A 27886-nucleotide genomic window follows, 5' to 3' on the forward strand; every position below is an offset into this window, starting at 1 on the left:
CCTAGACAATATCATTTTACGTGAGAAACCGTTATCACGACTCACTTATCTGCTTTCGATTTCGAGCCATTTTGAAAATCGGCATTTATTTTCGCGTTTCTATACAGCTGAAAACATAAAGCCACTAGGTGACTTGTGATAACGGTACCTCACGCAAAATAATATTGTCTAGGGCACTCTAGGTCCATATTTCAATTATATTTTATCTATTTGAAGATATCACATAATTACTGTAAAATTAGCGGTATTTTAATTTCGCCGGGATAAAGACTTAAGGGGAATTGTGTACCTAGATAACGAACAATGTGTGTCTGTCAATAAATAAATTTTTAAAAAAAGGAGAGAGAGAGATTTTTATATTTAAAAAATCAATCCTTTACTCGTTTATCATTCCATGAGGTCAAATTATATTTTAAATTATAACTTATTCTTTTGAAAAACTACTAAAATGTCAATTTTTTTCAAGCATCTAAAAATATTACCAGGGAGAAGCATCTCTCTCTCCCTCTCTCTCTCTGTTTGTCTGTCTGTCTCTGTATGACGGATACGGTGAATAATTTAGTTTAAAACAGGATTTTTATTTTGACTTCCAATTTAACGTAATTTCCGGATATTGTTTGGCAACACTGCTACAGAGTTATCTGACTTACATTCGTGAACGTAGCACCTTGCAGTAATAAGTAAAATGTAACTTCTGTAATATTTTTATACTTAATGTTTATCCTTAAATACCGGCTGAAAAATAGCAGTAAGTAATGATACAAAGTGCTCTGAATACCTCGCTAAAATATGCCTAAAGAATAGAACGTTTCATATAAACAACATCCATTTCAAAAGCATTGTTTCTGTTCTCATGAATGCCACACATAATTTTGATGGATTCCATGTGTTCTGACTCTGAGGAGAAAAAGGTGAAGCGAACAGCTGCTGTGGATAAAAATTCAACCAGAAGCCACAGGACTTAAGCGGGTTAAATAAACGCCACGTAATTGGAAGTGATTTGCTCCACCTGGGGATTTCGGTGGCAAATACACACACTGTGTGACAAACGCTAAAAGATTTACACACTTTTTGTTACTAATACGACTTCGTGCGGAGATGAAAGGCCGTAACGGAATCAACGGTGTCGGGTGCTCTTTGTTTATTTTTGAATTCTGGTGTGAGTTAAGCATTTGATGTTCAACCCCCTTGCTTCAAGAAAGAAAAAAAAAGAAAAAAAAGAACGAAACAAAAATGTAAAAATAATTTCGTTCCTACAGTCATGTTTAAAATTTTAAATTGTTTTGTGTAGGCTATTGTGAGATACTCTGAACCGAAATAGTTGTAGTTTTTAAAGTAAAATTGTAGAATAAAATTCAATACTCAAATAAGATTTGAATCTAATAGTTCTTGTTAAGTTTAATGATGGAGTTTCTCTAATTATACGAAATCTATTTAGGAAAACCTATAGAGTTTCATTTCCTTTATATATATTGAGGAATAGACTATTATAGTCACGGATCCAAGAGGGGGCTGTAGTCCCCTCTTGACGCTCAGGTATACACTGGATAAAATAGGCTTTAATCCTGCTTTACACTGGATAAAACTGCAAACTATGATTAGCCCCTCCCTTGATCATATCATGGATCCGCCACTGTATATATATATATGTAATATGGCGAAAGCTTATTTAGTAGAGTGTGAGTGCTGAGGTCCCTTTCTCGACGGCTATTATTGAGGGATGAATGATCGCACAAACTTAATAGTCTAATCTCTGAGTCAGATGATGGTAAATTATTCCAGATTAAGACATTTGAAATCACTGAAGATAGGGCTGGCTCTACCATATGTGCAACACATGTATTTGTACGGGGTGGCAAAATCTGTCACAACTATATTATTTAAAATAAATATTTCCTGTTGGAAACAGACTTCATGATCATGGGAGTTAAATTTACTAAGCTGACCTATTTGAATACTTCATTAATAAATCATGCTTAGGTTGCATTAGTTTAAGGTCATATGTACAATGCTAAAGCAAATGGTCAAACAAACCCAAGCATGAATTTCTTGATTGTTGCCAAATACAAGAACTCAATTCTTAGAGAGTAGCGAACACTTATTCCATTTAGTTAGTTATCACAGTTTTGATATGAAAACTAGTCTTTGTCATAAACAAATTCATTATCATCGACGGTAAGAAGAAACAAGTTTTTAAAAACACTTTTTAACAGATGTAGAAGGAAAATCAAGAAATAAAGATAAAAGAGTTAGTTGCACTGGAATTGCAAACTGATATATTAAGACTGAAACTCGATATTGAATTATATAGAAAGGATTACCATATTTCCTCTGCAGGTGTGTTTGCTTTCTCTTTCACCAACATAATAGATTATTATTTAAAGAAAAACGGACATGACGCCATTGTATTTGTAGTATTTAGGCCGTTCTAAGTCTCCCTCCTCTTCGTTGTTTATGATGGGATAGCATACTTAACATCGTGGCTTCTAAGATATGTTCTTTCTGGAGAAAAGGGCGCGGTAAATGGTACCATGGCACGGGGCGGCAAATTACCTAGGACCGGCATTCTCTTTAAGTTGTTCATTATAATTATAAACTAACTTGGAATAAACTTACCAAAGAGTCTTAATGCTGTCCAGTTACTATAGTACAACCTTACGCTCTCGTTCCCTTCTATCTTCTAGCACAGCCCCAAAATGAAGATTTTAAGTATTTCCATGACAACGAAGCCCTATTTCTTTTCTTCAATTGTTGCTAATCTTCATACTACGTTAAGTGCTTCCGTGTATTTCCGGGGGCGCGGTGGCTCAGTGGTAGAGCCTTCACCTCCGGTGCTTGGGGTCCTGGTTCGATCCCAGCTCGCGCCGTGTGGACTTTATGGTTTACAAACACCGTGCTCGTGGGTTTCTCGGGGTTCTTCCGTTTCCTCCCACTTTCTTCATGTCACCATTTCATTTATTTCTCATCATCACCGTCTCCTTTAGCCTAACCGACATGACTGTGGGACTTAGAACTCAAAGATTTCATTTTTCCCCTTGTTTTTCCGTATGAATCATTTTCAAGTTTGTTTTCCATATGGGCACATGCTTTTTCCACATTATCTCAGCATTTTGAAGCAATTAAGGGCCATTTGAATTAGAAAATTGAAACAATGACGATAAAAGCAGATGCTCCCACACAGCACGAAAGTAAAAGAGGTCGTAACCTGCCTTTCCCCATCGTGGGATTATGAAGCCAGGGTGCTCTGTTTTAGATACAACAGGAACCTTACTTCATTAACAAGTCACAGGAAATAAAACGTTTTCAAGTTAAGTGTAGCATCGATCGACTTTCTTAGATTTCTCCAATGTTAACGAAATAAATGTCAAAATAGCATTTTCATTTTTCAAAATTAAATGAAATACATTTATTTCCTCCCTCCTGTTTCAGTGTGCACTCCTTTGTCACTTTCTTCGTCTGATACAATACGACACGAAGACATTATTCTGAGGTAAAATTATAGTTATTGTTTTAAAAGAATGTACCTCTGAAAGAATAACAGCAAAATATGTTGCGAATACTCGTGATTCTTTTCCATTGTTAATAGAACTCTGATTTCTAGGCACTGAAAAGGGAGGCACTAAATACGAAAATGGAGCAAATAGAATAGGATATAGAGAGAATAATCAATTTTCACATAGGTCAGGCAGAATAATATAATATACGAAAAATGTAAGTTAGAATATATTCTTTGCTACATCTGCAAGTCCTTTTTCAAAACTTTATCTTCTTATGCTTCAAATTTAGTAGGGCATTACGCACAAAAACCAACAATTTACTTAAAATACTTTTTGTAGTTCAATGACGCTGATCTCTCTTACAATACATTGAGATCTTGGTAATGACCATGATTGGAGAATGTCATTTATTCTTAAGAGATACGTTGTAAAAAAAATACTGTTTTATGATTTCAAAGTTACAAATAATAAAAGCAAATAAGTCTACTTGACATTTATGTAGTAAATGTACCTATCTATATAATTAAAAATGAAAGTATGTTTGTGACTTAATAACTGTTGAACCACCGGACTGATCTCGATCAAATTTTCAACATAGATCAGGTTCGGGCCTGGGATGGTTTTTATTATTTCACTTTGATGGTGGGTGGGTGTATAGGATATATATATATAGGGCCGGATCCAGGATTCTCTGATCTGCACCAATAACTAACTACCAGTACATTTGAATTATTTTTTTAAAAATGCTTTTAGGCATCTGTAATGTTTGAATAGGAATTCATTTGGAAATGCTGTGTTTGCTCTTGATGAATTCTTTTCCTTCAACCTTCAGAAAATTGACTCAAACTATTGATTTGCAAAACTCACTGCTAACTTCTCACTTTAGGTAGTGTATATTTAGAACGAAGGGAGGGTGCACTTGCACCTTTGCACCCCCTAAATCCGGCCCTATATATATATATATATATATATATATATATATATATATATATATATATATATATATATATATATATATATATATATATATATATATATATATATATAAATGATCGAAAATGACCGATATTAGTGCCAGGATCGCTGAGATGAACAGTGACACTTCTGATGCTGTTTAAATCCAAATTCAGCCTCACAACTTGGGGGAGGGGGAGATACATAAAAATGTGATCGAAAATGACCCGATATTAAAGAACGCTTCAGTAATATTAAAAAATGATGATTAGCGTGACATATTACTAATTTTTCCTATTTTTTTAAATCACGAAATACTCGATAAGGTTTTTCCACTCCATGAGGTTTGTGGCTCCTTGACGCTAGAGGAATTCAGAGGCTTTGTATCGAAGGAATGAATCAGGTTCTTTCTGTCAATGAATCAGAAAGATGACAAGAATAACAAATAAGAGTCATGAAAATGAAGCCATTGAACTGGTAATGAACTAAAAAATGTTGCAAGAAGAAATGATCAATAGACAAAAGTGATTCGAGAAATGAAATAATAGAATTTAATGTCCCACGATTATACCTTTCAGGCTAAGGGAGACGATGATTAAAGCAAGTGAATGATGAATTTGGGGAATGAGAAAGTGGGAGAAAACGATAGTACCCCCGAGAAAACCTACAAACACGATGTTGTCCACCACAAACTCACTTGCCCGGGATCGAACCAAGTACTCCACACACCAGAGGTAAAAGCAGTTCCAGACTGTATGTCAAGGTAGTATGATGATATCAACAAGCACTGCAGAGTAACCTCGAGAAGAATTGTCGAATATAAATGGTTGTGAAGAAGACGTGGAGAGACCTTCAGCCAGCAGTGAATTGACAATAATTAACTATGACGACGATGACAAGCTACTCTCTGTATAATGGAGCAGCAATTACACAGTTCTTGTATACGTCGTATTCATCTATTTCATGTAATTTGTAGTTTGCCAAATTAGTTTCTGAACCACACATAAAGAGATTGGCCACCGTACGCCTAGTTATGGTAGGGTAACTGGGAAAGAACCTGCCTCCGATCAAGGCAAACTCAGCTTCTAGATATTAAAAGTTGTCTACTATATTTGTGCAGTGTATCACAGAACACCCTATACTTTAGTGTTTTTGTTTCTTTGTATGTTCGTTTTCGATTAGGGAACGATTTAAAATACGAAAATAATTTCCAATGCTTGTTATGGACAAAAAACTGTGTTCAAATGCAAGAACTGAAGATAAGTTCTTGTGTCAATCTACGCTGTTGGTCTGACGACTTTAACAGAAGGAAAAGAAAAGAAAAGAAAAAAAGAGCTCCATTTTGGCTGATGGTAAGCATCTCATCGTGTATGTGTCGTGTGTGCTGTGGACCATACTTCTACAGAGGAATGTCTCGCCTCATCAAGGATTGAACTCGAGCCAGGTTGTTCCACCTCGCTTAATCTAACACCCTGCACCATCACGCTGTTAGCGTTGTACAGCAAAACAGCTGCTATAGCTGCGAAAACATCGCTTCGAACGTAAGTGGCATTGTTTGGGGAAGCACTTTACTCTCCTTCCTACGATTTTTCGTTTTCTTTTATTTTTAATTAATAAAAAAGAGTGTTTGTGAGGTTAATTACATGGGCACTGGGGACAGAATTATGGTTCCTGGTTAATTTGAACTCAAGAACGTACAACGAGAATGGCATGTGACACACACATTTCGATTCATTCTCTTGCATAAGGAGTACTTAAGATTTTTTTTTTTTAAACTATTGAAGTCATTAACCCTTGTATTTTGCTTCTGATCCAACTTCCTTATTTTCAGTTCCACGACGTACTATATTCTTTCCTATTGTCAGTGGCGGATCTTGAAGGTAAAACTTGGAGGGAGGAGAGATTATGATAGGCATATCATGAATTTACTATAAACTTGCAAAAATATATAGATAATGGCGTCAATTACTTTTGTCACTCAGAAAACTAGGGAGGAGCTAGGTCCCCCCGGTCCCAGGCTAGATCTGCCATTGCCTCTTGTACATCATTAGGGAAGATTGTACATAGCTGTAAATATCTTGATTTGATTTATTCAAAGTGGTTCATATGAATCTTTTACCATTTTATTAATTTTCGGTGATGATATGAACGTGATTTGAATGTCTCCTTGTGAGAGAGACAATTTGGTAATCTTGGCAGAAATTAACATGTGATTTGCTTGTAATTATGCTAACTATTAGTGAGGAAAATACGTAGTTAAGTATGGGAGAAATAATCTGGGACTCTTGACGCAAATCAACGTATAACTGTTGTTATACTAAACTAAGTATTCATGATAAAAATACGTATTAGTGACTGACTAAACGTGCAGTATTCGTTTCGAGATTCTGTTTTATTGATAAAATCCTGTTGAATATGGACTGTGTGATTGAAACATAAAGGCCTAGTACAGTTTGTGATAAGTAAGTCCCCCGGAGAAGACCAAAATAATATATCTATAATACAGTAATAAATACAATAGTGCCAGTAGTGCACCCTCTTGAACATTCCTTCTGAAAGAAACATTGCAGTGGTACAAGCAGGTTTACACATTTCTCCATGAGATCAGACTTAGAACTACCACAATTCACTTATAAGGTTTAAAAATCACTTCAAATCCTATCAGACAGTGAAGAAAGAAGAAGAAGAAGAAGAAAGCAAGAAACCAGCAAATTTATTTCACACAATTGATTCTTTATATTATTGGGCTTTCCATTGTATAATTCAAGGATGTTGGTGTAATTATAAACAATGTATATGTGTAATGGATACATGTAGCTTGAATTACTTACCTTGACGTCGAAAAACAAATTGAATGGCGCTGACGCCTTCGTCTTTAATTGCGTTTATTGATTTAAATGAATTATGTTGAAGTTGAAATGTTTCTGTGAGACTCATATCCTATTGTTTAATTCTAGGTTCAATTCATGAAATCACTGGCGGATCTATCCCGGGGCCAGGGGCCTAGCCCCGTACTTTTTTGAGTGACAAAAATAATTTAAGCTATTTTGAAACTTTATACAGGGTGTCTATGTGAGGTGCTAGGTGGCCAGAGCCGAAGCTACTATTTACCTAACGACACCAACACAATAAAAAAAAAATTGTTGAAGGAGAGTGGCTGGGAATATTTAATTAACTGAAGATTTACATAAAATGCAAATATCAGAAATATTATAAACGTAGTTATTTATTCCCTCTTGGAGATTAGGTTCTCTCCTGTCAGGGCCGCCACCCTCTTATGAATTCGGTAGAGCAAATATTAATTATTTCTGTAGATCAGCAGATCTCAGGGCCATCTGCATAACAACCATGCTCAAGGATGCTATAAATAGTGAGTCTGTAATAAGTTTCAAATTTATGTTAAAAAAAAAAATCTATAATTGAAATTTTACAGGTAGCAGCCTGTAAATGATCTCACTATTTCATGGCTGTTAGTAGTTCCTTTGGGCAGTATTCTCTCTCTGAGCCCCATGCAGAGAGATGGTCAACATACACATTCAAAGGGAAAATGTCTCCTTGAATCACACTCCTGAAACGAAATTGTCATTAGTGCAGGTACTCACCCTACAGCAATTCAATAGACAGATGTTCTGGTAAGAGCTGACAGATTTATTTTCCAGATAGTAATCAGAAATCTCACTCATAGTGGATGAAATTATATCACACTTTATACACTAATTCTTATCACCTTTGTAGTGCACTATCACATGAAACACATAACTTATTATTTGATATATATTTAATATTTAACACACTTAAAAAAAAATAAATGAATGAGAATAAACTGATAACTTGAAAAGGTCTGTCTGACCTTTAAAATAAAAAAAAAAACTTTTTATAGAAAATATTTATACAATTATTTTTATCTCCTCATAATTATCTAGCTTCTCGTCTCTAACAGTTCTAGAGGAGAGATGTATTAAAATGTCGAAGCAACATATTTCACTATTATTTGTCACTTAAACCACAGAGTGAAGATAAAAAATAAAGAGAATTTTAAATTCTGACGCACTGTCCAAAATGTTACTCGACGTACTCAAAGTTCCAATTCACTGACACAGTCTCCTCCAAGATGATCATTCCACCACGTGAAAATGTTCTGCTAGAAGATAATGTACACTGAATGTTAAGCATTCTATGAAGGAATGTTCAGTAGCTCCAATTTTAAACAAGCAAATGGTTACTTGTATGCCTTGTGCTAAACTGTCCAAGGACAGGCATAGTATAATAGCGTTACTAGCCTCTATGTTATATCTCTAATTGATATATGTAACGAGATATAGATTTCTCCCATATTGGGGAAACTGCAATTGTCCCATATTAACTCTGGGGTTGTGAAGAGATTTTAAAGTAAATGATCTCCACTGAGAGTCCTAAGCACTCAGAGATAGATGAATGTTAAGAATGATTTAGAATTTAAATTTCCATTATCACTGAAGAGAATAGCACCACTGATGTATAACTAAAATAAGTTAAGTTATACACTGTTTGTCACTGTACTATTTCATGTTCTTCGAGGAATTTTGTACAACTCACTCGCGATACTGTAGTTCACAGGACAAATCCCGGGGAACCGAAATTGTTCTCACCGCGTCCTGGGTCTTGAACTCTGTACTGGAAGTCAGATGACTCCCTTTAACACTGCAAAACTACCTCTTGTTACTTCACAAGTCTAGCTTCAACTACCCCGTTCTCCACGGAAAACGAGTATATGTTTCGGGCAAAACACAGGAAACGAAGAAACTCGCTTCTTCCACCACCCTTTGACAAAGGGTTCATGCCTCGCGGCGAATATTGCGGGTGGTCTCCCGTGTCAATGCCCTTCTTCCAGCTACCATCCGTAGCCAACTTTACCTTTCTTGGCTGATACGTGCTGCCCCTCCCTGATAGCGGACAACACGGAAGCTTATTGCTCACAGCAGAAACTATGTATGATTTCCGCCTACTTTTGTTTTCCTTTGCTAGTTACATATGAATGAAATACAGAAACATATGATATTACACATAAAAATAAAGTTTAACATACAAAGATTACATATATATACAATTTATTAACTGTCATCTCCCTCAGAAGCAGCATTCTACCCAATTACTGTGGTAGTCGTTCAAACCGTCTGCTTACTAATGCAGCCATGCTTCTTGGAGAGAGATTGAAGGAAACATCATTTGTAAATAATTTAATTTTCACAAAACAAGATCTAAGTGTCTTGTTCGATAAGGGAAACACGTTGTTTAAAAATAAACAGAATTTTATGCGGTCTTTCCAAGAACGATTATAGCTTAGTACGTAAATATTAATATTAAACACATAAAATGAGTCAAATTAAAGTATACATTTTCAAATTGGTGTTGCCTACTGGGAACCTAGCAAGAGGCTCGCTAGCCAGGTTACTGGTTTTTGGTGAACAAGGGGGGAGGAAGAGACGCTGACGCTGGATGCAGTGGAAGTCACACGTATAGAAACCAATATTTTCACATGTAGACGTGAAAAAGTTTATGACATTTTAAACAATAAGAACTCCGTGTTTCAACACATTGTATCAAACCCAGTGTAAATTCACCAACGGAAGTCTCTAGGCTACTTCCTGGGTATACAATACTTATTTAGTTTCTATTCTGGGTGTATCTTTCCGTGTTGAGTTGAGATAGACCTCCCAACCTGTAGTATAGGCGACAGTCAGTCGGGAAAGAAAAAAAAAACTTTTTTAGCTCTAGCTCTTTTCCAAGCGTTCAGAAAAATCAAGAATGATTCTTATAGATTCTGCTCATTTCCTCTTTAATTAATCCTTCATCTCTGATTTTATATTCATTTTCTTCCAGCATCCCCTGTTAGTTATGCATTATGCAACAACGATGTAATTATATGCAACCCATTAGTACATTATATAAGCTTATAAATGGAGTAAAACACAATGAAATAAATACAATATATTACAATATTGTATTAATATTTACGTACTATGCTAGGTGTTTCACACTTCATTACTAATAATATCCAATAAGTATGCACAGAATATGCTAATATTAAGCAAATAATTAAATCACAAATTACCCTATTTACATATACATATGCAAATGTGCCTGTCATCTGCATTTTGATATGCAGATGATGTAGATGGGCATCGGCCCTCTACATAAATTTCCCCCCTATGACTCTAGGTGCTGTACTTTCTAGTACAGGACGTAGATCATACGGAGGGCACATTTTTGTTCCTGAAATATTAAAATTTCACAATACATCCAAGGTTAAAAAAAAAAATTTAAAACACTGTTAAACACACAATAAACATAATAAATGCAAATCAATAATCAAAAGCTAAATAAGAGAATTCAGTGTTCCCTGAATTACATGAACATAAATGACATAAGTTCCCAATACATACACTTACACTAATACACTGAAATATACACTAACACTATCACTATATACACTAGTTGTCACTTCCGGTTGCGTGATGCATATATGTGTGATTTGTGTCTTCTCTATGTACCAGTACCACTTTGATCCTTCTCGTCTCTAGAGATGTATGGTTTCAATAGAAACGCATTCCTTGTCATCTTCACTTCTTTAGTCGCTGGATCCCCTAGTGTGTACATGTTTCGACCAGTGGCGGCGACAATCTGCCACGGTCCCGAGTACAAGAGCAAGAGCTTCTTTGACACACCTGCTAGAGCATCCGACTTGGGGAAAACTCTAGTTAGTACAAGATCACCCACTTTGTACTCTACAGTACGGTGTGACTTGTCGAAGTTGCGTTTTCGTGCAGCAGCATTCCTTTTATGGTTCTTTCTAGCAATTTCTACATAGTACTGCACGTCATGGCGCTTATCCACTTCTGGGATATCAAACAGCCTGGCTATGTCTCTTGACATAGACTGTCCAAAGTGGCACTCAAAGGCTGACACGCCAGTGGTCAGGTGTTTGGCGGAATTCAAGCACTTCTCTATCTTTTCCAAGTATTTGGGCCACAATCTTTGGTTATCATGGCACAATTTACGTAGCAAACGTACTGTAGCTTTGACAGCTACTTCTGCCATTTCTCCTTGCGGATAATATGGCGTCGAAGTGATGTGCCTGATACCAAGATCTGCTAATTCTGTTTTCCAGCGGTTAGACTGGAAAGGTGACCCTCTGTCTGTTAAGACTAGTTCCACACTAGGATTAACCTTCAGATACTCCTTGAGTTTCCTTATGGCAGTGGTAGTGTTTGCCTTTCTGCATGCATACAATCCTATTAGTTTGGAGAAAGCATCATAAAATACTAATACGTAGTGGACTCCCCCAATTCCCTGGTTAGAGGCCCTAACCAGTCAGCACAGACCAAATAGCCTGGCTTCTGAACTACCACGGGATTCAGTGGTCCCGGACGATAACATTGAGGGGGGTTGCTTTTCTGGCACAGTTCGCAGGAAGCACAAAAACGCCTCACACTTGCTCTCATTTTTGGCCATACGAAGAATTCTGTTAGAAGCGGAAGTAGTTTACTGGCCGACAGGTGCCCTCGATCTGAATGGTAATAATCGAGCAATGGAACTACTAACACTTCTGGGATGCAAATTCGGACTCCTTCCCGGTCACGCTTGCATAAGCGCCCGTTCAAAACTTCAAAACGGTGACAAGCACCGTTCACCTTTGGTGAGTCCGTCTTCTCTTCGACGTCTTTCTTGATCTTGCCGTAGACAGGATCTGAAGACTGCATCTCCGGTAGTATGGCTATCATCTTCCTCAACTCACATGGAATTTCCGTCAGGATGGACATCAGCGACTCCTGGAGGATAGGCTTCCGTGCAACACTGAGGTCTTCTTCTGTGTGAGGAGGGTACCTAGAGTGATAATCACTCAGATTCTCATTGGACTTGACAAACTGGAATTCAAAATTGAAATTCGAGAGTAACATCGCCCACCGGGTGATACGCTGGTTTGTAAGTCTACAATAGAGAATAAATTTAAGAGCAAGGTGGTCACTGCGTACTATGAACTTAGTACCAACTAAGTAATGCTTAAACTTAACAACGCCATCTATGAGTCCATAAAATTCCTTCTCCGTTATAGAATAGTTGCGTTGTGCGGCATTGAACACACGTGATGTAAAAGCAATGACACGGATGTCATCATTGTCATCACGCTGGTACAATAGCGAAGAACACGCAATATCACACGCATCACATTCGAGAATCAGTTGCTTGTCAGGCAGGACGGTTTTCAGAACTACTTCCTCCTGGAAGATCTGCTTGATCCTGTCCATCGCTGCCTGATGTACTGGCTCCCATTTGAATCTAACATTCTTCTTTAGCAGTTGGAACAACGGATGGAGAACTTCCGAGTACTTCCTACTAAAGCAACGATAATACTGGCAGTAGCCAATGAAGGAACGCAGTTCCTTGACGTTCCGTGGTGTCCTAAAATCTAACACCGCCTTCACTTTCGCCGGATCTTTGCCGATACCGGATTGCGAAAGATGGAAACCAAGTATGTTAAGTGATTTTCTCGCAAAATTACACTTTTTCAGCCTGAGAGTTAGGCCGCCCGCAGTGAGTAAACCCAACACTGTCGAGGTGTACCAAATGATCTTCGAAGCTCCTGTCGGCTAGAATTAAATCATCTACATAAGCGCCGCAGTACTCTCTAGCCTCTGATCCAATTATCATATCTAATGCTCTTACGCAAGAAGCAAGGCTCTGTTTTGTCCCAAACGGTAGTTTTTGAAAAACATATGAAATGCCTTCATGTAGGAACCCAAGATACTTCTGGTCACTTTCCTTGACCTTAATTTGTAAAAACATCTCAGTTGCATCCACGCAGCTGAACCAAGAGTTGTTGCAAATATCTTGGAGAACAGATAGGGGTGGCATAGGTCTGTCAGAGAGATCCCCTGAAATCTTAGCCAGAGCTCGGCCATCTATACAGACACGAATACGTCCATCGCTCTTAGGTGTCACTACCAGAGGGTTTATAAAAGCAGTAGGCATCTTTTTGATCACACCCCAGGCCTCCCAACGCGAAATTTCATTCGATACTAAATTTCTGAATTTCTTTGGATAAGGATACAATTTAGTTTTTATGGGACGTTCGTCCGTTACTCCAACCTCGTGCTCGTAGTTAGTTATGCAACCTGGCTTGATATCAAAAAGCGCCTGGTGCTTTAAAAGAACAGCTTTCAAACTCTCTCTTTGTGAGGCTGAGAGATCTGAGTAGTTCGCGACAAAATCTTCTATATCTGAATGGGAGGCACGTGTGTTCACTTTACGCCACTCTTCTGGTGGGAAAACATGAACTGCCATTTCTTGGGCACTTGGGAATCTCCCATCATCCAAGTTCGGGGCGTGAGCAGCCTTTTCTCTGCAGGTCTTATGCTCATTCTGTGCGCTAACCCGTATGGCCTTCCGTCCTTCATCTGACGGGGAAAAATTACATTCAAAATTATCTAACTCCTCAATGAAACTATATGGTTTCTCGCACTCACCATTCAATTCTAAACATCGAACTACTAGATCCTCAGTCTCGCAATCTACAGATCTAAATTTGACTTCTACATCATGAGGATGTTTGAGATGTAGAAGGCCAGTATCATAATCTAACACGGCACGAGATTCTGTAAAGAAGTTGGAACCTAAAATCAAAGATCTATTCAGACCTGATATAATGATGCCTAATGTATGAAATTACTTCCCATGTATCTGAATGACTAACAGCGTCTGGCCTATGATCGTCGCTGATTTACTTCCGAAAGCAGACGTAACCCGTATATTCTTAGCACTCAAAAATGCGGGTGTGGGGTGGCTATTTGAGACGGAGTCCCAAATTTCTTTAGAGATAGCAGAACAAGTAGCTCCTGTATCTAATAATGAATTAACTTCCTTTCCAAACAAAAGTACATTAATCTCTGGTAGTGAGATGACGTTATTACTGGGTAGTTCTTCATCACTTGAATCAAATAAATTCTTAAAAATGCCATTGGCCTCTTCATATACAGCCCTATCTAAATCAATGTGTTCTCCTGTCCTACTTAACAAGGTTAACTTACTTTTGAGCATGCCTTCACTAAAATGCTTCTTTGCTATTATATCTGAACAAATATTACAATTTTCTTCTTCTTTTTCTAATACATTTTCAAAAATCTCTTTCACTGCGGTTTCACACGTATTATCATATAAATGAATATTTTCTACATTTTCTTCTAAATTACGCACATACTTGGAATTTTTATTTGTCAACTCAGATGTACTCGTGTTCTCCATAGTCATCCTACCGTTGTCCAAAGTACATGCGGACAATCCTCATTCTCTGGGAGCAGAAGAAGAGGATTGGCTACTCCTGGGCATGTTATGGTTCTGACTGGTAGGAGGAGGCGCTCGGTCATAGTGCTCCAACAGCTGGATTTCCTGGTCCTCGTGACGGAAGGAATTTCCCTGCTGTCTATCCGTTTGGCGCATCCCTCCCCTCCTACCTCGGGCTCCACGAACGTTGTTGTTGTGAGAGGAGTGGGAGTTCCCCCCACGTGACCAGCCAGACGACCCACTTCCGCTGCTCTGGTGGCGAGGCGGGGATCGCTGGTGGTTGTTGTTTTGGTTCGTGTTTTGCTGTCTCTTTCTCTGGTAAGGACGCTGGTTTTCCCTCGTTCTATTCTTTTTACGAGCAGCGTGTTTACCACTGTGGCCAGAGGGGTTATTGTCCTCGTTTTCGATGCTCACTTGGAGCATGTTGACCCCTTTCCTCTGGTTACCCTGAAAGAACTGGTCGCGATTCGTCATCGACGACTGCAGTTCCTGAACAAGATTTAGAAGCTCGGCTATTGTCTTTGGGCGAGAAGAGACTATCGCCCTAAACAGCCAGTTAGGGAAATGACGCGGAAGTACCTTTAATAAAGTAGCGTCAGACATTCTTGGCTCTAATATGCTGTTTTTATGTAACAAATCCAGCAGATATTCTGCTGGGGATTTGTGTACACGGGTGTCGAAGTGGGAGGTGAGGATCGTTGCCCTTAGATTCGCCAGTCGCTCCTCACTCAGGTAGCACTGTTTGAAGTTGTGTACAAAGTCCTCGTATGTATGGATCTTGCTCCGGTTAACTTGAAACCATTGGTAGCAAGTATTACGGATCGCTCGCGGTATGAAGCTGAGCCTCATCTCGTCCGGTACTCCAGTGACCTCAAAGTACCGGTCGAGATCTTGGAGAAAGTTGTAAGTTTCTGTCTCAGATTCGTTCCCTGAATACACTGGTAAAGTAACATCCCTGTGTATTAATCCAAAGGCTGTTGCTAGGTGTTGTCTCGTCTCATGATTGCATGAGCGAGACGTCGACGGGACAGGTTCTGTCTCGCGGGATGTAGGAAGGTTCCCAGGTTGAGAACCAGGCAGATCGCGACTCGAGATGTCGTTCGGAGTTGGTGGTCTTTCCTGTGTGCCGGAGACAGAGATGTTAGCAAGTCTCCCTTCTATCACCTCACTGGTCTCTTTCTGGATGGAGCTCTTCCACTCCTCCATTTTCTTCTCGAGCTGAGCACACACGTCATGAACGGTCTCTTGCATCTGTTGGATGCTGCCGTTACATTCTGACCTGATCTCATCGAGTGGCGTTTCCTGCTCTAGTTCTCCCCGGATCCTAGCTAGTTGAGAAGTGAAATTCACTTCCACTCGCCTGACCTGATTATTTAAGGTAAGAGTGGTCTGTTCGACGCGAGACGAGACCTGTCTCACACTCTCAGCAAGTTCGGTGTAATTCTCATCTAACTGTCTGGCTAAGCTAGAAGCGTTCTCTTGAACTTCGTCAATCCTGCTAGAAGTTTCGGTTACACGCGCCGACAGTTCTTCTCTAGCCTGATGTATTTCCCCCCTAAGATCTGCAGTCGTGAGCTCAAGACGCTCCGTCAGCTGACGCTCACTTTGCTCCAGTCTTGAACTCACAGCCTCCATCTGGAGTTCAAGACGAGCATTACTGGACTCAACTGCCTGTTCTAGTCTCAGATAACTAGTTTCTAGCGTGCTATTACTTTCCTCGATTTTCTTTTCTAGCTTTTCCAGACCCTTTGAACTTTCTACTATCTTGCTTTCTAATTGGAATGCATTTTCTTTTAACCTAACGTCTAAATCTTCCCTTAGGCTTCTATTATCTTCTTTTAATTCCTCCTTTAGCTTCCTTACATTCTCTTCTTGTTTTAACAAAATCTCCCTGAACATAGCTGCAATAGTCAAATTATTTGAATTATCTATGGTGCTACTCTTATTACTGGCTGTGCTAACCTCATTTTCATTTCTGCTGAATTCTTCGGTTACCTCCCTTTCCTCCCGCAATGGTACTTCCGGTTCCCGACTGTGAACTGGTGGAACGGTTTCTACCCCATCAGCGTCTCCCACAACGCTGACGGGACGCTCGCTAGCGCTCTGCGCGTCAATAACATTACTATCCTCTGAGAGCTCCCCAGCTCTCTGAGCGAACTCTTCAAAAACGAACTCGTTATCCATTTTTCTAACTCTTCGAGCCTGTGCTCGCGTTATCACCATTAAGAAAAACAACAAACGGGCTTACAAGATTTCTTCCCCCCAAAGTTCAAAATAACTGAATTCTCTATTAATGTTAAGACAAAAATATTCAAACATAAACAAATTTCACAACACAAGACACCTACGTTCTTGGAAATTTTCGGGGAGATAAAACAAACATATACCGAAATTTTACACAAGCCGTATGTTGACCATTTTAGTATATAGAATATACTCACTTGCCCTTAACGCTGAAGGCGCCACTAATTATTGTGGCGCAGAAGCGTGAAGAATCGTGCCCTGCAGCTGGGTAGCCACTTAATATGTGAGCTAACACAGCACGTGAAGTTCCAGCCCGATAGCTGGGTCGCCACTTATTATTGTGAGGTGCTAGGTGGCCAGAGCCGAAGCTACTATTTACCTAACGACACCAACACAATAAAAAAAAAAATTGTTGAAGGAGAGTGGCTGGGAATATTTAATTAACTGAAGATTTACATAAAATGCAAATATCAGAAATATTATAAACGTAGTTATTTATTCCCTCTTGGAGATTAGGTTCTCTCCTGTCAGGGCCGCCACCCTCTTATGAATTCGGTAGAGCAAATATTAATTATTTCTGTAGATCAGCAGATCTCAGGGCCATCTGCATAACAACCATGCTCAAGGATGCTATAAATAGTGAGTCTGTAATAAGTTTCAAATTTATGTTAAAAAAAAAAATCTATAATTGAAATTTTACAGGTAGCAGCCTGTAAATGATCTCACTATTTCATGGCTGTTAGTAGTTCCTTTGGGCAGTATTCTCTCTCTGAGCCCCATGCAGAGAGATGGTCAACATACACATTCAAAGGGAAAATGTCTCCTTGAATCACACTCCTGAAACGAAATTGTCATTAGTGCAGGTACTCACCCTACAGCAATTCAATAGACAGATGTTCTGGTAAGAGCTGACAGATTTATTTTCCAGATAGTAATCAGAAATCTCACTCATAGTGGATGAAATTATATCACACTTTATACACTAATTCTTATCACCTTTGTAGTGCACTATCACATGAAACACATAACTTATTATTTGATATATATTTAATATTTAACACACTTAAAAAAAAAATAAATGAATGAGAATAAACTGATAACTTGAAAAGGTCTGTCTGACCTTTAAAATAAAAAAAAAAACTTTTTATAGAAAATATTTATACAATTATTTTTATCTCCTCATAATTATCTAGCTTCTCGTCTCTAACAGTTCTAGAGGAGAGATGTATTAAAATGTCGAAGCAACATATTTCACTATTATTTGTCACTTAAACCACAGAGTGAAGATAAAAAATAAAGAGAATTTTAAATTCTGACGCACTGTCCAAAATGTTACTCGACGTACTCAAAGTTCCAATTCACTGACACAGTCTCCTCCAAGATGATCATTCCACCACGTGAAAATGTTCTGCTAGAAGATAATGTACACTGAATGTTAAGCATTCTATGAAGGAATGTTCAGTAGCTCCAATTTTAAACAAGCAAATGGTTACTTGTATGCCTTGTGCTAAACTGTCCAAGGACAGGCATAGTATAATAGCGTTACTAGCCTCTATGTTATATCTCTAATTGATATATGTAACGAGATATAGATTTCTCCCATATTGGGGAAACTGCAATTGTCCCATATTAACTCTGGGGTTGTGAAGAGATTTTAAAGTAAATGATCTCCACTGAGAGTCCTAAGCACTCAGAGATAGATGAATGTTAAGAATGATTTAGAATTTAAATTTCCATTATCACTGAAGAGAATAGCACCACTGATGTATAACTAAAATAAGTTAAGTTATACACTGTTTGTCACTGTACTATTTCATGTTCTTCGAGGAATTTTGTACAACTCACTCGCGATACTGTAGTTCACAGGACAAATCCCGGGGAACCGAAATTGTTCTCACCGCGTCCTGGGTCTTGAACTCTGTACTGGAAGTCAGATGACTCCCTTTAACACTGCAAAACTACCTCTTGTTACTTCACAAGTCTAGCTTCAACTACCCCGTTCTCCACGGAAAACGAGTATATGTTTCGGGCAAAACACAGGAAACGAAGAAACTCGCTTCTTCCACCACCCTTTGACAAAGGGTTCATGCCTCGCGGCGAATATTGCGGGTGGTCTCCCGTGTCAATGCCCTTCTTCCAGCTACCATCCGTAGCCAACTTTACCTTTCTTGGCTGATACGTGCTGCCCCTCCCTGATAGCGGACAACACGGAAGCTTATTGCTCACAGCAGAAACTATGTATGATTTCCGCCTACTTTTGTTTTCCTTTGCTAGTTACATATGAATGAAATACAGAAACATATGATATTACACATAAAAATAAAGTTTAACATACAAAGATTACATATATATACAATTTATTAACTGTCATCTCCCTCAGAAGCAGCATTCTACCCAATTACTGTGGTAGTCGTTCAAACCGTCTGCTTACTAATGCAGCCATGCTTCTTGGAGAGAGATTGAAGGAAACATCATTTGTAAATAATTTAATTTTCACAAAACAAGATCTAAGTGTCTTGTTCGATAAGGGAAACACGTTGTTTAAAAATAAACAGAATTTTATGCGGTCTTTCCAAGAACGATTATAGCTTAGTACGTAAATATTAATATTAAACACATAAAATGAGTCAAATTAAAGTATACATTTTCAAATTGGTGTTGCCTACTGGGAACCTAGCAAGAGGCTCGCTAGCCAGGTTACTGGTTTTTGGTGAACAAGGGGGGAGGAAGAGACGCTGACGCTGGATGCAGTGGAAGTCACACGTATAGAAACCAATATTTTCACATGTAGACGTGAAAAAGTTTATGACATTTTAAACAATAAGAACTCCGTGTTTCAACACATTGTATCAAACCCAGTGTAAATTCACCAACGGAAGTCTCTAGGCTACTTCCTGGGTATACAATACTTATTTAGTTTCTATTCTGGGTGTATCTTTCCGTGTTGAGTTGAGATAGACCTCCCAACCTGTAGTATAGGCGACAGTCAGTCGGGAAAGAAAAAAAAAAACTTTTTTAGCTCTAGCTCTTTTCCAAGCGTTCAGAAAAATCAAGAATGATTCTTATAGATTCTGCTCATTTCCTCTTTAATTAATCCTTCATCTCTGATTTTATATTCATTTTCTTCCAGCATCCCCTGTTAGTTATGCATTATGCAACAACGATGTAATTATATGCAACCCATTAGTACATTATATAAGCTTATAAATGGAGTAAAACACAATGAAATAAATACAATATATTACAATATTGTATTAATATTTACGTACTATGCTAGGTGTTTCACACTTCATTACTAATAATATCCAATAAGTATGCACAGAATATGCTAATATTAAGCAAATAATTAAATCACAAATTACCCTATTTACATATACATATGCAAATGTGCCTGTCATCTGCATTTTGATATGCAGATGATGTAGATGGGCATCGGCCCTCTACATCTATCGCTCACGAAAGTCATGAAATCAAAGAACAGTCATGAAAGTCAAGAAAAAATCACGAAATTTAGCTTTTGGGTCACGGTTTTTTTTTTCTTTTTATCTGTACAATATAAGTACAGACCGGAAAATTTTGTTCTATAAAACGTCAAAATTCACCACCAAAAATGTATATGATCGGCATTAGACGCTACCAAATCGCAAGCAAAGCACGCTTCTATCGCATGCATGAAAATCTGGCCTAATTCGCACCCAAATTCGCTCGTGAGAATGTTATAAAATTTCGTGGTATGGTAAAGAAAAGGTCACGAAAAAGTAACGAAATTTCATTTTGGAATAGTAGACATCCTGTTAGCATTTTTGCCGATCCCAAACGTTTCAGCATTCTTGCCAATTTGATGTCGAGAACATAATCCAAACAACCCCTGCGGGGCTTCTAACCCGTTCCTACTACTACTACTACTACTACTACAACTACTACTACTACATTAACTGTGGATCTATATAGTACAAGGGCAAACGTACTACTACTACTACATTTGCTGTGGATCTATATAGTAAAAGGGCAAACTTATTTTAATGAAAGAAGTTTAATGAAAATTTTAAAACAATGATCGTTAAATCACTTTTTGAATATTATTTTTAATCTTATTTTAACGAAAGAAGTGTTATAAACAGTTTTAAAAGTAGTAAAAAAAACTGTCCGTAGGCAGGATTCGAACCCTCGCCAAAAACATTTTCGTTACTAGTATGTTACACTAGACCACTCGGCTACCAGAGCCGACAACAATTCGCGTTTACTTTGTGCTATATGTAGATCATGTCTTGTGATATCGCATCTGTATCGACCAATCAGATCAGAGGATATGCTGAAACGTTTGGGATCCGCAAATATGCATCCTGTTATAGTAAACTCATGATATACCTATCATATGCTGGGTTCTGGCTGCCCTCCCCCCCCCCTCCCCCCAACCAGTTTTTACTTTCTAGATTCGCCAGTGCATGAATTGTCTCTTTACGGCTGCCACAATCTTATAATAACCTCAACGCTATAGTTAAGCTAATTTTACTTATTTTTTTTTTTTTTTTTTAAATACTGAAATTTAATTATGAACCTCTGCAGTTTAACTTTGTATACAGAACAAAGTGACGCTCATGTTATGAAGACCAAATCGCCTTCGTGTTGTACGGCACCGGAATCATAAGGAGTCGTTAAAATTAGACATACAGTTGTTGGCATCACGCTTGATATTTAGGAAGAGCGTGAAATTTTTGGATAATGTTTAAATAATTCCAATTACGGTAGTTCACTGTTGTTTTGTCAAAAGAACAGGGGAGACGGGTGACTAAAACTGTATATATATATATTTGGCGGTCAGTTCATTACACAAAATCCATTAGATTACAACCAAAATTTATTTATGACCCAGTAGACTCCCTTACTATAGCTACCATACTGGATATTTGCCCATCAAACAAGTATTCAAAATTACCAGATTTAATGGGGGGAAACTACTAGTTTGGCAACACTGTAGTTAAATATTGGCTTGAGATACTTTCAACATACGTGGATAATCTTGACGAACGTTTATTTGAGTCACCAACATTTACGGTATGATTTCGAACTGATAACATAGGGTTATGATTTTTTTTTTTTTTTTTTTTTGTTTTGAAAGTTCTAACAATGTGAGTTAAAAATTGGTATAATACTATTATGGATCACTCTTAATAAAAATGGTATAGAAGAAACGCGTGCAAGAGATTTACTTTCATTTCTACTTACTTTTACTTTCAGGATATTCAAAAATCCCTTCCTGTGTGGATTTAATTGCGCACACATTTCCAGTCCTCTTCGTTTTGGCATTTTTGAAAACTAAAGATATCACATCCTATAAAATTTATCACAACGCTTTCTTTGGCATCGTTGATATACAATATGGCACCCCAAAGTTCATTTTCCCGATATTTCGGCGGGTCATAATTCGGAAAGGACGCGCTCTGCAGCATTTTTGTACATAGACTTCGTGATTTGTTTTCAAGCGTAGATTCATTTCTCAAGCGTTGTTAATGATATTTTGCAACAACTTGTATATAGTGCATAGAACACTGCAATACATTTGAAGCCGACACCAATTCGATCTATTAATTTTTCCATGCTTTCCCGTAATGGAATAAAATAACCTTGGTGGCGGGGGTTATTAACAGCCGTAGTAAAATGCTCGTTATTCGAATTTTAGCAGCTTTTCTAGAATATCTCGGTGTTAAAAAAATAATATTAACTAGCTGAACCTACGCACTCTACACAGCGTATCATTTACATATGATCATGAATCTCCTTGTCATTCCTCACAACATCTGTTCATGTCCCTTTACAGACACAAGTGAAAGACGTCTCGATAAAAATGGGCAAAAAGTACCATAAAGGGGAGATTTTTTTCTATTATTTTTCAACATGTCGCACCATTTGCAAGTGAGCCTACTTCCGATTGGGGTTTCTTATTCATGTATGATTAGTGTTTTCTTTTCGTCTTGTATGCAGTATGTAATAAACAAATACATTAGACACACAATTAATTATAATGGTAGTGATATATGGTGTTCATTGGGCAAAACACTACAAATAATAAAGATTCATCTTAGACTCGATAAATGGTTATCCTTCGTTTTTCATTATCATTTGGCCATGAAACAAACGCCTGAGAGATATACAACCCCTGTATACAAATATGTGGTGTTCGAAAGTATAACTCGTACGATATAATGCTTTATTTTTTAAAATTTCAATACTTCCAATGTACCCTGAAATGTAATAAAGAAATAACGGCCATGTTTTTTTTTAATATTCAATTAGAACTGAACAATCTACACAAAATTTGCAATCGATCAGTGAAAACGGCATACTTCTACAGCCTATGGTTTTCGAGAACTCACTATCGAAAAGATTGGCCACAAACATATAAACTTTTCTAATATTTTAATATATAAAAATTTTATATCATAAACTTTATGAAAAAGATCTAGTTAACTTATTTATTTAAAGTACTCGTACTTAAAATGTTTGTCTCTGTTAAACGTGAAATCACACATAACCGTAAATCAAAGAATTGAAAGCCATAATTACACGTTGAAGCTCGAGCGCTTTTAATTGCTATTGTAGCATTTTAATAGATTAAATTTTGACAGTTTTTTTTTTCTTTTTGGTTGTCGGGAAGGTAAAACTATTGCATGAGCATATGACACTCCCTGTACTGGAAAATGTCGTGGATTCAGTGCGGCAATCTGATAATCTGACTCTTAGAGGGAGTTTTATACAGTTGTTGAATTCTTATATCTTCAATTGCGCGATCCTCCTTTTCCTGTTAACAAGTGTTACCTAAACTAGCAAAAGAAAAAAAATGGAATAGACTCTATTATACGTATTAGATTAATTAGTCTAATAAGTTAATAGTATTTGTAGTATAAATGTTCTATTCTCCTAATTTGAAACGTGAGGAATTATATTTAGATTTATAACTAACAACTGAAGATTATTGGAATATAGCCCATATTAGAATTGGTTAATGCATATTCTGCACGCACGGTTTCTTGTGAAAGGGGTAGTTCTTTTGTTTGTGTTATCTAAGTTAGAATTTAACTATAGGGTAATAAAGTCCACTATGAAGCACGGCAACGCCAAGGGGCTTCGTAATCTTATTGTAGTCTAAACTTAGTTCAAGAACGAACATATTCATAAATTTTATTTGATCCTGTGCTCCTTGAATAGGAAACCATTTAAAAATGTCTTGTGGAAGTAGGAAATAAACTGCTATTGTTTGAAATGTTAAGATCCATAAATAAAGAAATGAAAGTGGTTTCTTTTTGTTCTTTTTTCACTGTTTGGTTGTCATACTAATTTTCCTTTGCTTAATGAGGTGACACACTCATATATCTTTTAATATTCAATCCTAAATATACCAGAACTTGGTTAAATTATACTCCAATATTAGAATATTTAAGTACATGCATATGCTGTAATTTCTTTATTTATTTTTTATTTTTTCTAACTAGTAAGACTGAACAGATGTGTGCTAAGAACACGTGCCAACCGTAGGACGCGCTAACGAGAAAATCTTTTGATGTTGCCACGAAGGTATATTATATTATTTTTTGTTTCTTTCGCACTCCTCAAAGCACGTGGCGGCGTTTTTCGTTCACTTCTATAATGCACTTTCTTCTGAACGAGCGGCGGGCGTTTCAATCGTTGAGAAGGAAGGGGGGAGCATGGAACTTCAAACTCCATTTAACATTCAGAATACCTCAGAGTGAATTGTGGTACCAAGTACCCAACATGAAGTTCAACTAGTTTCATTGATAATAATGATCAAAGCATCCGTTTTCTAAATTTTAAAAGGGTGCAATAAAATGTTAAGCTTCTACCCAGATTTATTGGAATTGTAATTCTTTTCTCTAAAACGAAACGTTTCCGATTTTTACTTCAGGCTCTTTGCTAAGCGCAGTTTCACTTGATAAAGTTTCAAAGCAAATAACTTAAAAAGAAGTAAAAATATGAAAACTGTAGGAAGTGAGCCAGGCCATGGCGGAGTAAGGAGGGTTCCGGGTTTTAACAGCCTTTTGAGCAAGATATGCAAGAATAAACATTTGCCTTACTAAAAACGAGTGGAAACTTTCGAAATGTGAGTGTGGAGAAGAATGGAGGGAATTGGCTGGGTCAAGCGGAAAACGAATGAGAAGGTATTAGAAATGGTGCGGAAGAGAAGAAAAGAACAATTTTTGATATTATTAATAACAGGAAGAGAAGCTGGTTGGGACATTATCTGAGAAGGAACTGTATCATGAGGGACGTGCTAGAGGGTATGGTGGCAGGGAAGGGAGGGAGAAGGCGAAGGAGACTACAATTAATGGACGATATCAAAACAGAAAAATCGTAAGTGAAGACGAAGAGGTTAGCGGTTGTGTATAGAAATATTTTTAGATCTAACAAAAGCCTTTGACTTAGTAAATCATAATATATTACTAAAGAAACTTCATTGCTATAATATCAGGGTCTAGCAAATAAATGGTTTGAATCATATCATAAAGATCGGAGACAGGTAACTGAAATCTCAGGAAAAATTAACAACAAAACTTAAAAAAAAAAAAAAAAAAAAAAAAAAAAAAACGTGTATCGAGTGAAGATGTTATAAACCAGGGAGTACCGCAGGGATCAATTCTGGGACCACTTCCCTTTCTTCTATATATAAAAATGATCTTTCTGAAAATAGTAACAGTTCATGTGTGACTTTATATGGAGATGATACGAATATGATAGTGAGAAAGATGAAAGCGAATTAGCTTCAAATTTCCAACTTTCGATGGACCAACTTTGTAGATTGATGAATAAAAATGATGTAATTATTAATGCTAATAAAACATGTGCCTTGAATTTTCATAATGTTAAAAATAATTAAACTAATAAAAAAATAAAAATAGATGATAAAACAATTAAATATTTAGGAAATGTTACATTTCTCGGTGTAGAAATATTAAATAAATTCAATTAGGAACCCCATATAGAACATAAAAGAACTAAGCTATGCAAACTGTGTTATGCGATTAGATGTGTAAGATGATAATGCGAAAACAGCTAAGTGTATATATTACTAAAATTTTCATTCTGTAATAAAGTGTGGATTGAAGTTTTTGGGAAATACCCCCAAAAGTCTTCTTATTTTTAGACTACAGAAGAAAGTGGTAAGGATACTAGCAGGAGTAGAATGGAACACAAAAATATTTTTAAAGAACTTGAAATAATGACTCTTCCTTCTACGTATGTATTTGTTCGAAATATTAATACACGTTAAAAAAAATAGTAGCGAATTTATTGTCAGCACAGATATACACAGTTACAACACAAGAAGTGAAGATTATATTCACTTTAATACACACAGATCAAATATATATAATAAATCAATCACACATAAAAGTATTCTATTATATAATCTGCTTCCACCATGTATTAAAAAAATAGATTTTTGTAAATAACTTTAAAATCTGTCTTAAAAGGTACTTGATAGAACAGTGCTTTTACTCTATCGAAGAATATGTTTAAAATAATCTGTATATGTAAAGATAAAATGTATAATAAAGTATATTAATGTATTTAGAGTACTCTAAATGTAATAGATGCATACTCTAAATGTTTATGTACAGAGTCGGATTTAAGACTGATGAGGCCCTAAGCTATCGGAGGTAATGAGGCTCTTTGTATGTCCATCTGTGCAACCAGTCCATGCAGAACGTACGGACCCTATATGCTATAAAAATAAGCAATCCAGTGATAATTCAGTGATCACGCTAGCAGAAGGGGACCCCATTACTCACTTTGATCAAAGGAGTATATGATACAAATTACTGTTGCTATATGTAGGTTTTATTTGGTTTTCTTTCACCTTACAGTATATTTTGGAATTGTACATCAAGTTTTCTTTTCCTTTAAATTTTTGGGGCCCCCAAGAGAGTGGGGCCCTAAGCTATAGCTTCTTTAGCTTATACGTAAATCCGGCACTGTTTATGTAGCTATATAGCATTTAAAATTGACATGTCCAATTTCGTTGTATGACGATTAACAGATGCAATAAATGGATGAAAGATTTCATTTCAATACAGTCCGCCGTCACTACAGTTACGGAGTGATTCGTAGTGTACAACTCCATCTAGCAGCACAATCACAAAGCTCTGTTTACTGAAGGAACGATAATACTACTAGTCTCACATTCATTTGAACAACCCTGAATGTATGAATATTTATATCTGTGTGTAGTATAGTGTAATAGACATTCATTTCAGAACATACACAGAAGTTTGTCAAGATGGGTAGGGGTAGGATTAAAGCTTCCGAGCTCATATAATTTTAGATGTTTGTATAGAAATCTTAATATGGAAAATATTTATTTTTCCGTAATGTCTTTCTCAAGAGGGTTTAAAACCTGGAAACCCTATTGTGCATGTCACTGCATCATATAGTGTACGTAGTTTAATATTATATATACTCATTCTCCGTCTTATTTTTTATAGGACCAAACACAGCTTTGATCAAGGAACTTCCCCGAAATCAACTAGTACGCCGGAATGATCCAGCAAGATTTGATTGTGTTTTTGAGAATGCTGCAGTTACAGAGTGGTACCTCAAACACACACTTCTCACTAATTCAAGCAGGTAAATAGAATCAGCCTTTTTTTTTTTTATTCTATTCCACAGAATCAAGTATTTGTGTTAGTACTTAGTGTAATTTTCAAATAGAACATGAATGATAGACAAAATATAAAAGTAATAAACAGTAGCACTGCCTGCTATATTTTGGGGAAAGTTAATTTTAATCGACTAGTTTCTCTCCTTTTCCCTTGGATTCATTCATCCTCCGAAACATACAACACTGGAAGATGTTCTGAAAA

General features: G+C 37.0%; 1 protein-coding gene across 2 annotated transcripts in view; it reads left to right on the forward strand.

The window, feature by feature from the left end:
- The window catches only part of LOC145660691 (inactive tyrosine-protein kinase 7-like), a 395652-nt gene that overhangs the window by 317663 nt on the left and 50103 nt on the right, over window positions 1-27886 (forward strand). For both annotated transcript variants that reach the window (XM_081726038.1, XM_081726039.1), the window contains exon 5: window positions 27509-27650. In XM_081726038.1, coding sequence (XP_081582164.1) covers window positions 27509-27650 — 142 coding nt within the window. The remainder of the gene's footprint in view (window positions 1-27508; window positions 27651-27886) is intronic.

The sequence above is a fragment of the Thermobia domestica genome, chromosome 9 (assembly GCF_964235325.1).
Source record: "Thermobia domestica chromosome 9, izTheDome1.hap1.1, whole genome shotgun sequence".
Lineage (NCBI taxonomy): Eukaryota > Metazoa > Arthropoda > Insecta > Zygentoma > Lepismatidae > Thermobia > Thermobia domestica.